The sequence below is a fragment of the Ipomoea nil genome, unplaced genomic scaffold (assembly GCF_001879475.1).
Source record: "Ipomoea nil cultivar Tokyo-kokei standard unplaced genomic scaffold, Asagao_1.1 scaffold2480, whole genome shotgun sequence".
In the NCBI taxonomy this organism is placed as follows: domain Eukaryota; kingdom Viridiplantae; phylum Streptophyta; class Magnoliopsida; order Solanales; family Convolvulaceae; genus Ipomoea; species Ipomoea nil.
The window spans coordinates 2,711,368-2,726,791 of record NW_017618908.1 but is presented as its reverse complement, the minus strand read 5'-3'; the positions used below and the strand labels follow the sequence as shown (position 1 = coordinate 2,726,791).

Here is a 15,424-nt window from a genome sequence, read left to right as displayed (position 1 = left end):
CCTCCAATTAACACAATCAGCTAACAGCCATTTTACCAAACAGGTCCAGTAAGTTATTTTTTCTTGTGGGTCTCAATACAAATGTCTACATCAAGATTTTTTGTGTGCAGAAATAAAAATTAGGAGTACAAAATGGAGTACATATAACATTTTCCAACAGAAATCAAGAGATGAAATTACAATTTGATGAGACAATAAGAAAAAACGTTAATGAAAATGAAAGGAGAAAGAGGAAACAGAGTTCACATTACAGAAAACAAACAAGGATAAAACAACAATAATGTATGGTGGTGTGGATGTTCAGAGGTCGTCGTGGTCGTCGGCGCCGTCCTCATACTCTTCGTCATCCACAGTGGCGTCTTGGTATTGCTGGTACTCTGCAACCAAATCATTCATATTGCTCTCGGCTTCAGTGAACTCCATCTCATCCATTCCTTCACCGGTGTACCAATGCAAGAAAGCCTTGCGCCTAAACATGGCGGTGAACTGCTCGCTCACCCTCCTGAACATCTCCTGGATGGAGGTGGAGTTGCCGACGAATGTGGACGCGAGCTTGAGCCCGGTGGGGGGAATGTCACACACGCTGGACTTCACGTTGTTGGGGATCCATTCGACGAAGTAGGACGAGTTCTTGTTCTGGACATTGATCATCTGTTCGTCCACCTCTTTGGTGCTCATCTTCCCTCGGAACATGGCGGAGGCGGTCAGGTAGCGGCCGTGGCGAGGGTCGGCGGCGCACATCATGTTCTTGGCGTCCCACATTTGCTGTGTCAGCTCCGGGACTGTGAGAGAGATGTATTGCTGTGATCCGCGGGAGGTCAGTGGCGCAAAGCCAACCATGAAGAAATGGAGGCGTGGGAAAGGGATCAGATTCACTGCCAGCTTCCGGAGGTCTGAGTTCAACTGCCCTGGGAACCTCAAGCAGCAGGTTACTCCACTCATTGTTGCAGAAATCAAATGGTTCAGGTCACCAACTGCAAATCATTTTATTTGTCTGGTTCGATTAAATATGTTATGTATAAGACATAAAATAAGATGTAATATAGTCAGTGTTGCAAAAATCCCGCTTAGGCACCGTTAAAGTACCGGCCGACTAGTGTATCACTATAATCGATGGTCTAGGCGTCTGGCGCACCGATTAATGGGAGCCTAAGTGCTAGGTATTGACCGGCCGACTAGTGTATCACTATAATCGGTGGTCTAGGCGTCTGGCCGGCTAGGCACCGACTAGGTCGCATAGTCGGCTGATTAACTATTGTTCCATTCATTTTTAAATGAGTTATTTCATTCAAAACGATACCGTTTTGAGTGAAATAGCGTCTAGGCACACTAGGCTAGCGATTTTTTCGAGTGTAGTTAATGTTACTCACAGCTTGGAGTGCTGAGCTTCAAAGTTCTGAAACAGATATCATAGAGAGCTTCATTATCAAGGACCATGCATTCATCTGCATTCTCCACCAACTGATGAACTGAGAGTGTGGCATTGTATGGCTCAACAACAGTGTCAGAGACTTTAGGTGATGGGAAAACAGAGAAGGTGAGCATCATTCTATCAGGATAATCCTCCCTTATCTTCGAAATCAAGAGAGTTCCCATCCCAGAACCTGTGCCTCCTCCAAGTGAGTGACAAACCTGGAAACCTGCAGACAAAATCAAAAGGAGGAACAACAGTCTGCTTCTTTTCCATCTTCCTATTTTCTCAGTATCAGTGCATAATCACATTTGCATTGATATTGAATTGAAGTTTTTCCATATTCCTGATAAATAAACCAAACAATAGTCTGCTCTACAAAAGGAAAGCATTAAACAGGTCCATTAATCTTCAACTGACTCTAAACTAGAAGTGCAAGTAGTAGCCAGTAAATGATCATTAATATCATGAATCTCATTGGAAGAATCATTAAAATTCATCAGAATCTACAGAACCAAATCAATTCGAAAGTGGAAATGTTTGTTCAGACAAATCACAAACAAATGCTGAAAATTCAAAAACAAATTACGATGAATTGGAAAATTACCTTGCATACAGTCACAATTCTCAGCCTCCTTACGCACAACATCGAGAACGGAATCGATGAGCTCAGCGCCTTCGGTGTAATGTCCCTTGGCCCAGTTATTCCCCGCACCGTTCTGTCCGAAGACAAAGTTATCCGGTCTGAAGATCTGGCCGAACGGTCCCGATCGAATGCTATCCATCGTACCAGGCTCGAGATCCATAAGGACGGCACGCGGCACGTACCGGCCACCGGAAGCCTCATTGAAATACACATTGATGCGCTCGAGCTGGAGATCGCCGGCGCCGCTGCCGGCGTCGCCGCCCTTGTAACGGCCGGTGGAGTCAATGCCGTGCTCGTCGCAGATAACTTCCCAGAATTTGGAGCCAATTTGATTGCCGCATTGGCCTCCCTGAATGTGTAAGATCTCTCTCATGATTAATCAATCCCCTCTGTATATCTTTTTCTGGAATCGCAATCAAATGGAAAACTGGAAGGGCGATGAGGGAAATTGGGATGAAGAGAGGGAGAATATTTATATTCCAACCATTTCAGCGTTCGAAAGGCAAGCGGGAAAACAGACAGCATAACTGATCGAGAGTGGAAATCGGATGTGGCCCCCACGTGGGTATCAAACTATCAATATATACACATTATTAAATGATAGAGACATTATTAACCATCAAAATATTAATGTATTGCCATATAATTAATTAACAATTAAATCGTGATTTTTTTTAATAAAAGATACAAATTTCACTTGACACTACGAAAAAATGTGTTTTAATTGATCATATATAGGGTTTAAGACTATATTACTGAAAATCAAAAAGTAGAGGCAATATCATCACTAAAAAAAATGTATCTTTATAATCTACTAATAAATATCATAACTAGATTACTAATTAATTTACAATTTAGGGTGTGTTTGGTTCGCACATAGGAATCGAAATCGGAATGGGTATCAAATACTTGGTAATGGTAATGGGTTTTGATGAAAGTATTTAACATGTTTGGTAGTATGGTGGAATGAGAATGATTACTAATAGTAGTGCTTGAAAATGAATAAGGGAATGAAACCCTTATTATATTTGGGTATGAGTTTTTCAATTGATGGGGTATTCGAAACCCATAGTAGTGTTCTAAAAACCTATCAACCAAACAACAACAATCATTTTCATACCCATTCCTATGGGCAAAACCCACCAACCAAACACACCCTTAGTTTAATTTATATAATTTGAATTATATTATATGTAGTATACATTATTTATTTCAAAAGTTGTGACATAAAGTTTAAAATATTAATTAAAATTAAATTGTAAAGTGTGACAATAATGGAGATTTAGGCCCTCTTTGGTAAAATATTAGTCTATTAGTTAATTTTGGGCAAAAAGTAACTCTGTTTTCCGCCGTTCCGCACCCTTCCGCAAAAAGTAACTCTGTTATTCAGTTTCATTTTGTATAGACTGCAGTTTCAGTTCAACACAACTACAGTTTCATTTCGATATAACTACAGTTTCATTCAATATTTATAGACTCAAATATGTGAAAATGTTATTTTATTTTATTTTATATGCACTATAGTTTTATTAAAACACAACTACATGATCATTTTGATTTAATTACAGCTTCATTGTACAAATACACTCAAATATGTGAAATGTTATTCAGTTTCATTTTATATACACTGCAGTTTCATTTGATAATATAAAAATACTACGTGAGACAATGTATGCTTATATATACTGTAGTGTCAATTGGTGTTTAATACACCAAACATGTGGACTCCGTTAGCGGTAACGGCAGGCCGTTTCTTTAGCGGTAACATGTGGAAACGGCGCCATTTTTTTACCACGGTGCATGTGCACCGCGGTCTAATTGCCAATTTTGGCGTATTTGACAACTATTAATCATTTGACTTGGTTAAAAAATCAACTCTAAAATGTTAAAATTCAAAAAGCTACTCAAAGCAGCTTTTTCAATTAGCTTTTTGAGAAAAGAAATTATACCAAATAGCTATCAGCTAACAACTAATTTACCAAACACCTTCATACAATTAACTAATATTATTAACTAGTTATACCATCTAATCAACCAATCAACTAACACAGCTAACAATCATTTACCAAACAGGACGTTACTGTTTATCATCTTTAAAAAGGTGTGATTTGCAAACAAATTACTCAAACTTTAAGTTAGGAGTGCATGCAAGTTTGCAGGACTGCTGCCAGCAAGGATGGCCCCTATAATTGTTGTGGAGGATGAGGTGGTGGTTATGTGTTCCCCGTTGGAGCCCAATATAGTTGCGGGGTTAGATGGCAGGTCCATTGCAAAAGTTTAGTCATAGTCATGTATTTTTAATATGAAAATGACGTTTTATTCACTCGATTACTTATTTCCAAACAATTTATTTAGTATATTTAGTTAAGGGAAAATTGTAAAAAATGTCCATTTATAATATGTCAATTATCAATGTCACCATTGAATTATGAGTGGTGTAAATATTGCTCATCAATTATCAAAATGGTGCACATATAGCCCCTCCCGTAACGGATCTGTGGTTCCCCACCGCTGTCTATCGCTGGTACTTCGAATCGAATGAGGGAAAAAAACAACTAAATTACATATTTATTACGACTTAACGGTGTCGTACACTAACGGGGAACCACATATCCGTTACGGGAGGGGCTATATGTGCACCGTTTTGATAATTGAGTGACAACATTTACGCCACTCATAATACAGAGGTGATATTGATAATTGGCATATTATAGATGGCATTTTTTACAATTTTCCCTTTAATTAATGATATTGATATAATTTTGAATAATTACTCTTCAATTTCTTATAAATGATTAAATTTGATGAATATTTTTAGAGTTCACGAGCCATAATTAATAGGGGACAAGACAAAATTATAAAGTTGATTTTCAAATCGTAACTATTCAAACTCAACTGGACAATCATTATACTGTAAATCAGGGGGCCCCGCGCCTCCAAAAACGACGTAGTTTTGTATTCTGTTATAAAATTATGTGTTTTCAGGTATAAAATTTTGTACATTCGAAATTAGGGATTTTTATCTTTTTAAAAAAGATTATGTGTTTTTAGGTATAAAATTATGTATTTTCAGGTATAAAATTACGTGTTTTCTATTATATAATTCTGTACATCCGAAACATGGAAATTTTCAATTATAAAATTATGTGTTTTCTATTATATAATTCTGTACATTCGAAACATGGGGATTTTCAGTTATAAAAATTATGTATTTTCAGATATAAAATTATGTGTTTTCAGGTATAAATTTTTTTGTTTTCAAGTATAAAATTTTATGTTTTCTATTATACAATTCTGTATATTCGAAACATAATTTTTTTCTTAAGAAATTAACAGCAAACACGCGAAAAGGATACAAAACGACATCTTTTTGAGCCAGGTCGCACAATGCACTGCGCCCTGGTGCACAGTATAATTTGCCTCAACCGGATTAGAACATCCATTATTGGGACGTTATGCCATGGAACCGTGTTCACCATTCATGGTGAACACGGTTCCAACGGTGTTAGTACACCGTTATCTTTTTTTTTTTTTTTTTTTTTTTTTTTTTTTTTTCTTAATTAATTGCGTGACTTTTCTTCTTTATTTTCAAATTTTGCGGTTTCACTTTAATTTGAGGTGAACAAAGATTTCGGACATTCATCAATTATGAATTCATGCCTGCACATTCACTTTGGAACCATGCCTACACATTCCCGTCCGAAATCACGGACATTCATAAATTATGAATCCATGCCTGCACATTCACTTTGGAACCATGCCTACACATTCACTTTGGAACCATGAGATTATGAATTTTCTGTTATAAGATTATGAATTTTCTGTTATGAGATTATGAATTTTCAGTTATGAGATTATGAATTTTCTGTTATGCGATTATGAATTTTCTGTTATGAGATTATGAATTTTCATTACATTCATAATTTCGGACATTCATAAATTATGAATTCATGCCTGCACATTCACTTTGGAACCATGCCTACATATTCCCGTCCGAAATCACGGACATTCATAAATTATGAATCCATGCCTGCACATTCACTTTGGAACCATGCCTACATATTCCCGTCCGAAATCACGGACATTCATAAATTATGAATCCATGCCTGCACATTCACTTTGGAACCATGCCTACACATTCACTTTGGGACCATGAGATTATGAATTTTCTGTTATAAGATTATGAATTTTCTGTTATGAGATTATGAATTTTCAGTTGTGAGATTATGAATTTTCTGTTATGCGATTATGAATTTTCTGTTATGAGATTATGAATTTTATAAAATTCATAATCTCATAACAAAAAATCCATAATTTGATCAAGCGCGCGCCGTTAACTCCACATCTGCGAAATTTTTTTTTTGGCCTAAAAACGACGTCATTTTGCCTTGTATTCACCATTCTCCGTGAACACGATTCCATGGCATAATTTGCGTCCATTATTGCCTTAAACATTTTAAAGTTGGGCTTCGTAACGGAGAATTGGGCCGATGAACAAATGAGGCAAGGCCCGTGGAGCTCAAAACAGTAGATCATTGTCAGATAAACCCTAGATAAAGCTCCTCCTTCATTCCTATTTAATCTGAAAATGAGAAGAATCCATCCATCATATCTAGACGGAGTCGATCCTGTTTCTGTTTCACATCTTCTTCTTATTTTCTTCTTCTTTGTTGGTTTAGATTAGATAGAATTAATTAAAGCATTTACGAACGATCCGACGGGGAATTCGATTCTCCGACGTCCCGTGTGATGAATTTGGATTCAATTACTCACGACGGTCGTCCGATTCACCTCCGGGTGCTGTGATGCAATGATCCAAAATACCTGACGGTTGTTTGATCGGAAATTGTTGTTTTGCTTGCTTGTCATGTTTAATGTAGGAATTATTATGATTTTGGTTGTTTTGGAGGCGAGCATGATGATGATGAACACAAGTTTTTCCGATTACTGGCATGAACGGAATATTAAACCTCCTACTCATTCTGAATGCTTGCTTCCAATCTTCATTTTTATTTTCTTTAATTACTAATTGCACCAAAGCCTATTGGGACAAGCTAGTGAGTAATGATGCTTGGATAGTAATTTTAAGAATTATGCTAATGGTGGTCTTTTTTGTTTTGTTTTGTTTTTTTTCATCTAAAAATAAGTATTTTTCTATGGCGTTGTTGATTTTAAAACTTAATTTCTTTTAACTCTAATAAATAGTACAATTTGATAATTTAATTGAAAAAAATAAAATAAAGACAGAATTATGAGATTAACCCTTTCATTTTGTGGTGATATTGGGATTGTGTCATTTATTTGACACATTTTTTGTAATTTAATAGAAACTTCAGACTTGTCAATGGGACTCCATAAATTGGTAAAATTGTGTTGGCACATACTAGGCTAGGGCTATCTCTACCTTTAAAAGTGAGGCCTTTTGCAAGATAATGTGGCTACATAATTGATTTTTATTTTTTGTTGTTGTTATTGTGAACATCTCTAGTAATTGTAATTTTTTTAGAAGTTTTTGCGAGTGTGATTAGAAAAAAAAAATGAGAGTGAAGAAAAAAAAATTTGAAAAAAAAAAACAAAAAAGAAAAGAATAAAGATTTATGCGCCCTCCCCCCACATTGCATTAGTGCATGCGCTCAGACGTGAGTTTTTTGTGGAGACAACTAGCAAGAGTCCTAAAATCTTTTTTCCTCTGCATAAGCTATATATTTGTTCTCCACATAAGTTATATTCTCCTAAAAAATTAAGTGCAATTAAACACCTTTGGAGGAAGGGAGAATGATGGTCTATTGATAAAGTAAAGGACTATTGGAGGTAAGCGGTTAATTAAGAAACAAGCTGTATGAACTGCACCTAACTAGTATACTTTCTTTGGGAACTTTCATTTGAAACAGCAAGGCTCGAGCAACCTCCAACAGATGGTGATTCTTATGTTTTGTCACACTATTATGTTGAGGAGTGCTGACACAAACGAGAGAAATAATTGATCCTCAAAATTTGAGTAAATTCTTGATGAGGATGCTCGTAGGAGTAATGTAAACTTGATAATCTTGTATGTTTGCAAAGTATAAAAAATTATTATTGGACTTTTTAAAAAAATTTATTTTATTATTATTTTGTTATTTTATTGCAGAGTGATATGAAAAGGATACTACTTTTAAATGTGAAGATTCCAATTTGAAAGTGAATATAAGACTCTATTTTAAAAGTGGAAGAGTATTTCAAAGAATAGCCTAACATGTGGTGATATGTTCAATTGCACTATTTGCTAAAAAAGAACAAATTTCAAGGAGCAGTTTGCAATAGATGTGAATGTTTAAGATACCTGAACTTGTGACACTAGAAGCTAGCCAATGGCAACCTCCCACGTAGACAACAAATCTTCTTCAGTCTTCACGGCATGCTAAATATTCCAAGTAAGCCGGTGACTGCTGACTTGGACAAATATAGTATCATTTCTTTTATAATAAATAAATAATAAAGTAGGGTATGACCATTTCAATTCAAATTGCACCAAAAAGTATTACAGCCAGTGGGTCCCGTTAGTCTGACTGATGTTAATGCTTCCTTGGACGAATTGACCTTACTGCCCTTTGAAAACTATTCTCATACCATTTAATAAAGGAAAATATTATGGCTCTATTTGGTAAATTGTTGGCCTATAAGCCAATTTTAGTAACAAATTTGATTAAAATAATTTGATCACTATTAATTTGATTAGGAAAATAATTTAATCACTATTAATTATTTAATTTGGTTAAAAAATAATGTTTGGTTAATTAGCTTTTTGTAACTTCAAAATGCTAAAACTAAAAAATCTACTCCAAACAACTTTTTCAAACACCTTTTACAATCCGCTAATGTAAGTCACCTATCACGAGGAGATAATTTTACACATTTTGAAACACGCTTCTATTTGGTATCAGAACCAGACCAAAGGTCATGAGTTCGAATCTCGCCACCCATAAGCGACTACGGTTCATTTGCTTGGAACTCACCGCATATAACTATTAATGTGACTATCAGCACAGCTTCAATTTGGTGATGGGAAGTTGGGAACCCAAAGGGTAAGACTGGAAAATCAAGCAGCTGAAGGCTGACGCTGTCATATAAAATCGAACCCGCGGAACAATGGGCATTGACTGATTTCCCGCCTGCTTTTCTTTCAGACTCGCACTGTTTTTTCCCAGTTACGGAGTATTTTTTACTCACTTTCTTCAATTCTCTCTTTTCTGATCAGTCAAACAAATCCAAAACAAAAGAAGAAGAAAGAAAGAGTAGAGTCTGGGTCAAGTCTTGTTGAGGCAATCTGAGAATTCAATTCCGAACGTATCCTGAAATCCAGAACAGATTTCTCGTTTCCCCTCGTCGGATTGCGAGGTATTAAATGCATGCCCTTATGCCCATCCATCAACCCCACAAATTCCCTCACCCATCACATTTTTCTCCGCCGCTTTATAGCTATTCCGTGTCGTTTCTGCTGTGAAAGTTTTGATCTTTACGTGTAAGCTTTGACGGATTCGTTGTTTTGATTCTTTAAGAATGATTTTGTGATTGATAGGCGGAGAAGTTGCAGAAGTTTTGGCCTTGGGTTTGCTTTTTTTTTTTTTGTTCTAAAATTTTAGGTTGGATTGGTAGAAGCATGGGGGCAGTGTGTCCAGGAGGAACGGCGCGGAGTAGATCCGTGGTTCACCATGAGAGAAGTTCAGGGCGGCCGAGGAAGAGTAAGGCAAGGAAGAATTATGAGGGCAATGAAGATATGGATGCCTCTGGGGAAATGCAGAATCTTTATGATTCTGGTGAATTGAGCTTCTCTGGGGAGTTGAAGCCCTCCACTCCTGCAAGATTTGGGGCTGCTAACATGGTATGCACACACAATTTTTTTTTTTTTTTTTTTTTTTGTTTTTTCGGTGACGAGGGAAACCTGTATCCATTACTCATAGTCTGTCTTATGATCCTAGTCGACAAATGATCCCGAGGTAAAAAAAAAAAAACCTAGGCGATCAATAGATGATTGCCTCAAACCAAGAAGCCTAATTAGGTATGACCTTAGCTGTCAAAGGATCACAAGAAAGGTAAAACAACCTAGATTGCTCACCGGCTCAAATCAAGAAGGCTAATTTGTTTGATCACCCTGGGAGTCGAACTTGGAATCTTGTGTTTTCCAAGTCAATAGTTGACTAACTTGGTTGGGTTGTCCCCGTATGTATACACAATTTGAGTTTGGTGTAGAGTGCTGGTTTCTTAGTCATTGTTTGTTCAATGATTACTCTATGATCTATCATTTTGTATAATCTGGTTTCTTTATCATTGTCTGTTCAATGTGATTACTCTATAGTCTATCATTTTGTATGTTTGTATAATAATCCTGGTGTTTGATCATGTGAATCATTGATTGGATGATCATGTGAAAATTGAAAGCTGGCAGGGTAAAGGCTGTCCATTTGGTCGATTCTTGAATAAGTTTTTGTGTGAGTTGAGGTTTTGGTTGATTCTTGAATAAGTTTTTGTGTGAGTTGAGGTTTTGGTCGATGCTTGGAAAAGTTTCTCGTTACTGGAGTAACCTATTCTTGTTGTGACAGGCATGTCAAGCGAGCTCGTTTCTTGGAAAAGCTAGCATAGTTGGCCTAGAGAAGGCGGTAGAAGTTATAGACACATTAGGCTGCAGTGTGACGAATTTGAACAACAGTGGGTTTATTTTCGTTATGGGATCGAAAGGGAATGGAATATCTATACTGGCATTCGAGGTTGCTAATACCATCACCAAAGCCGTAAACTTATTGCAATCTCTATCTAAAGAAAACATCCAGTACTTGAAAGATGAAATCTTACGTTCCAAATCCGTACAAGAATTGGTCTCTACTGATAAGAAGGAGCTGCTCAGTATAGCTGCTGCTGACAAAAGGTTAGCATCATCGCCACTTCATTACTGCATAAAAGAAAGTTGTTAGAAATGGATTGACCGTTTTATGTACTTTTTATAGGGTGGAATTTAAAGTTTTCTCCCAAGAAGTAGTGAGATTTGGAAATATGTGTAAAGACCCGCAATGGCACAACCTTGATCGGTATTTCTCAACGTAAGGCAGATAGATACTTCATACCATGAATTAGCCGAGGCAGTCTGGTAATTTGCGTGGATATAAATCTCGTTTTATGTTTGCGTATTTCAGGTTGGATTCTAACCCTGTAAGCCATGAACAATTCAGAGAGGAGGCTGATATGACTATGCAAGAATTGGTGACTCTCGCTCAGCATACTTCTGTAAGATTATTGTCTTTTTGCTCGATATTTTGCATTCTTTTTATAAAGCCTACTCGTTTTTATAGGTATGATTAATCGTGCTGAATCTGCAGGAATTGTATCACGAGTTCCATTCTTTGGACCGATTTGAGCAAGACTATCGGAAGAAAATTGTGGAATTAGACTCTTTAAGCCTACCTCGAAAAGGTTTGTTGCAGATAATTGAGAACTATTATTACTATATGCGAGATTGTCGTTTCTTGATTGGCCAAACTTTTCCTTCTCATTATAGGGGAGAGTCTCATGATGTTTCACAGTGATCTAAAACATCAAAGAAAACTCGTGAGGGGATTGAAGAAGAAATCCCTTTGGTCGAAAAGTCTGGAAGAGGTCGGTACTTCTCAAAAAATATTTTGCTCGTCTTGAAACCTAATGTTCCCTTCATGGAAATAGGAAATTGCTCGTTTCTTGATCTTCTCCAATGCTTATATAGGTTGTCGAGAAGCTTGTGGATATCGTGATCTTCATTCATCAAGAGATCTTGGAAGCATTTGGAGATGGTGGTATAATAGCTTAACACCTTCTCTCGACTCTCATCTATATTCTCTTTAAGAACATTGCATAGTCTGTTTAAGGTTCCCTTTCTTCTGATGCCATGCTTTTAAGCTTCAGATCGCGATAACCCTCGAAGTAAAATTCGTTTTTTTGACCAGGATTGATGCGTGTGGGCAAGGAGCCTGCAAAGAAACGAGAAAGATTAGGCGTGGCTGGTCTTGCTTTACATTACGCTAACCTAATCACTAAAATAGATAACATTGTGAGTATGAAAATGACTTTATTGGTTTGGTTAGTGTAAACGCGTTTGCTTAATGAAACTAAATATATTGTCAGGCCTTACGCCCTACTTCTCTTTCTCCGGGTGCGAGGGATGCATTGTATAACGCTTTACCACCTGCTGTAAAAACAGCTCTTCGTTCTCGGCTACAGGCACCAGATATGAAGAAGGAGGTTTGTCTTCCAGATTTGTTCGACCATTTTTCTTCCATTATCACATTTTTTACTCATTTTGCTACATACACAACAAAAATGAATCATTGGGAGCTGTTTGAGACCCAATTTTCTTCGGCTATGTCTGGCAAACCTAGCTGAAAAGGTAGCTGAAAGCTGAAAAGCTATAAGCTAGAAGCTGAAAACTGAAGAGCTGTTAAGCTAGTTGATTATGAAGTGTTTGGTAAATAAGCTCTTATTTTAAGCTACTAGCTTATTTTGGTAATATTTTCCAAAATAAGCTATAGCTTATTAGTAACTTAAAATAAACTATAAGCTCCTAAATAAGCTTTCTGCCAAACATAGCCTTCATCAATAAACAATATGTATGTAACATCAAATATGTGCTGTACAATCTTCCTTTTGCAGCTCACAGTTGCTCAAATCAAAGCTGAAATGGAGAAGACGCTCGAGTGGCTTGTTCCAGTAGCTACTGATACAACAAAGTATGTAAAACGCGTGTTTCTTTGTACCCAAACAGCTAAGCATTCCATTCTTTCTGTTCTCCTGCAAATTCAAATTTCGCATATTTAAACAAATTTTGCTTCTTTTGCTGGCCACTGGAGCACAGAGCGCATCAAGGATTTGGATGGGTTGGAGAGTGGGCACAAAACGGGTCAGTAAACGAAACGACTTCCTTTCCTCTCCTTTCTTTGCAACTTCTTAGAGGAACTTAACGGTGTTCATTCTTGACTGCAGAAACGAGCTTCTGGAGAAGAAGGGAGGAACCAAGAATAGCTTCATCCATTTACAGACGCTTTACCATGCAGACAAAACCAAAATGGACTCTCTCATCCTCGAACTCGTGGCATTCCTTCATCGTCTCATCACCCTCGTGAAACTCAACGAGTCGAGGGCTCTGCCCGCGAGATCACCCACGCACAAAAGCCTCGCTCTGCACATTGAAACGCCCAACGCAGCCCAGCTTTCTCTGGACGATATAAACCTTCTGGAAGAAGTCACGAGAAGGAGAAAGCTTATGGCTCCTGGAAGAAGCAAGAGCCAAGAATTCTCGGCCCCCGAGAAGGGAAGGAATCAGGCTCGGGCGCTGATCAGCAGAAGCGCTGGCAGCTCTCCTCGTGCAAAGATCGAACGCCCAAAGGCGAATGCTAATGCATTGGATATTCTTGATGGGTTACATTCAAGGTATTGAGTTCTTTGATAACATAGAGAGATCAAACATTGATTTTTTCATTAAATTCTGTACTTTAGGATGATTTTGGTGATACAGAAGGTGTATTATGTTTAGGTTGCACAGATCAATTGTATGTCCCATCCCGTCGCGGAGTAGTTTAGGACTGGCTCACGGGTTTTAACCACTCCGTGATTCAGAACTGACTCACGCGTTTTGGCCATCTTGACAGCCTTAATTGTATATCATAACTGAACAATCAATTTCTTTTTAATGTCGTAAACATGTTATTCGATAATCATGGAAGCTTATCATTGCAATTGCCTAAGTGCTTCCAATTTGCTCCTTATAAAAGCGAGGAGGCAATAACTTCTTCGGGGTCTCCCCTCCCTATTGATAAAAAATATTGAATTTCATATAAAATTTTAATGATAAAAAATAGACACAAACTAAAAACAATTTCACAATCATTGAGATAGATTCGGAAAGAACCAATCTTAACCATACTACTAGTGTCTGGTTGAGAATAACATAGGAGAAGTGTCTGGCACAAATAATACAAGAGGGCAAGTGGTAGATAAAGAAAAGCTAGCTATGTTGACTTTCACTCATTATATTCTTTTACATTTATCCAACAAGGCAACAATACCTAGTTTTAATTTTAAAATAAATTTTTTTATTTAATTCATAATAGGAACAATTAATTCATATTTATCTAATAAATATAAAACAAAATTATTATCACGCTAGAAAGTAAAATTAGAAAAGAAAAAAATAATGTTTTTTGTTTGTAGTAATGTTTTTGGTAGTAGTAGTAGTCAAATATGTAATTATTTAGTCTTGGAAAAGGTGGCCAAATAGGTGTATTGATTTTTTGGTGTACATAAGGTTTTCACAGTCAGATATCGTGATTAATTCTTTTCCTTCGCTGAATTGTAGGCAACTATTTTGGATGGAACAACTGACCTGGAGATTTAAAGCTGCTTCATACTCAAAGTCAATGATCGAACCCTTGACCTTTGGTTAAGGATGTATGAGTCCATTTCACTCAACCACACCCCAGGTTTAAATAGGTGTAATATGATTATTGTGCCATAAAGTCACAAGTTTGATTCTTATCAACAACCTTCCGGTCGAGCCTATGGTGCATAACCTTCTTATATTATAATTTATCTCTCATGTGTAATTTGCGAGCTATTAAAAATGAGTAGAGTTTACCTAGTACACACCCGACGGTAGATTTCCCTTGTTACAAAAGAAATATAAATATTTAATATGAGTTCAACGCTTTGAGTTATTGTGAAATTTTACTTAAGAATCTTAATTTTAGGTTGAGTGTACATGTATAAAGGAACATTTGACATTAATTAATTACTTAATCATGTTTATGTTAACATTAACAAACCTGGTACCAACAAGAAATGTAGGGAAGCACCGGCTTTCTGACAATCTGCGGTTTCTTTTTTCTTGATAAGGAAACCAAACCGCCGACGCCCATGTGCAGTGATTGCTTGCAGTTGGATCAACGGTTGCCATATACGTTGCACCTTCATCTTTTATCATTCTTCTATATAGTTTTCTATATCATAATGCAAACCCCTATTAGTCCTTTAACTTCATTAATTGTAAACCGTGGGCGGAGACCCAAAGCTTAGTTGTGTAGGTCCTACACTATTTAAGTCGGAGAATTTAAATTTTTAAAATAATTATCTGACTACGATCATTTCTTAAATTGGTCCTATGACCTTTAATTAAACTCAAGTTAATCATTTAACTATCAGATTTTAAGCTAAATTGATCATTTGTTAGTTAGGTGTGACTGTGAATTGATCTCCCCTAGCGACATTTATCACAAATGTTGAATTTAGTTTTAGTTACACATATTTCTGAAGCCTTGATTCTTGGTAAAATGAGCCCCTCCCTTAGACCATAAAGTTTTGTTGTCAAGCCA

The 15,424-nt window shown here is 36.8% G+C and overlaps 2 protein-coding genes across 4 annotated transcripts; one reads left to right on the top strand and one right to left on the bottom strand.

Moving 5' to 3' along the window:
- Nucleotides 1-126: 126 nt before the first annotated feature.
- Nucleotides 127-11,322, bottom strand: LOC109153035 (tubulin beta chain-like). 2 transcript variants are annotated; one of them, XM_019300766.1, is made up of 4 exons: nucleotides 11,312-11,322; nucleotides 2,019-2,446; nucleotides 1,371-1,640; nucleotides 127-974 (listed from the first exon to the last, which is right to left on the bottom strand). In XM_019300766.1, exons 2-4 carry the CDS (start codon nucleotides 2,428-2,430, stop codon nucleotides 301-303), a joined length of 1,356 nt encoding a protein of 451 aa, XP_019156311.1. In that variant the 5' UTR covers nucleotides 2,431-2,446; nucleotides 11,312-11,322; the 3' UTR covers nucleotides 127-300. The 2 variants fall into 2 exon arrangements, with proteins under 2 accessions (XP_019156311.1, XP_019156312.1); XM_019300767.1 differs by lacking the exon at nucleotides 11,312-11,322 and having other exon boundaries at nucleotides 2,019-2,448.
- Nucleotides 9,259-13,718, top strand: LOC109153034. 2 transcript variants are annotated; one of them, XM_019300765.1, is made up of 13 exons: nucleotides 9,259-9,434; nucleotides 9,616-9,918; nucleotides 10,637-10,959; nucleotides 11,039-11,131; nucleotides 11,225-11,315; nucleotides 11,408-11,501; nucleotides 11,587-11,684; nucleotides 11,788-11,857; nucleotides 12,008-12,111; nucleotides 12,186-12,302; nucleotides 12,711-12,787; nucleotides 12,913-12,957; nucleotides 13,041-13,718. In XM_019300765.1, the coding sequence occupies exons 2-13, from the start codon at nucleotides 9,697-9,699 to the stop codon at nucleotides 13,492-13,494; spliced, it is 1,788 nt and encodes a 595-aa protein (XP_019156310.1). In that variant the 5' UTR covers nucleotides 9,259-9,434; nucleotides 9,616-9,696; the 3' UTR covers nucleotides 13,495-13,718. The 2 variants fall into 2 exon arrangements, with proteins under 2 accessions (XP_019156310.1, XP_019156309.1); XM_019300764.1 differs by lacking the exon at nucleotides 9,259-9,434 and having other exon boundaries at nucleotides 9,484-9,918.
- The last annotated feature ends 1,706 nt before the right edge of the window (nucleotides 13,719-15,424 follow it).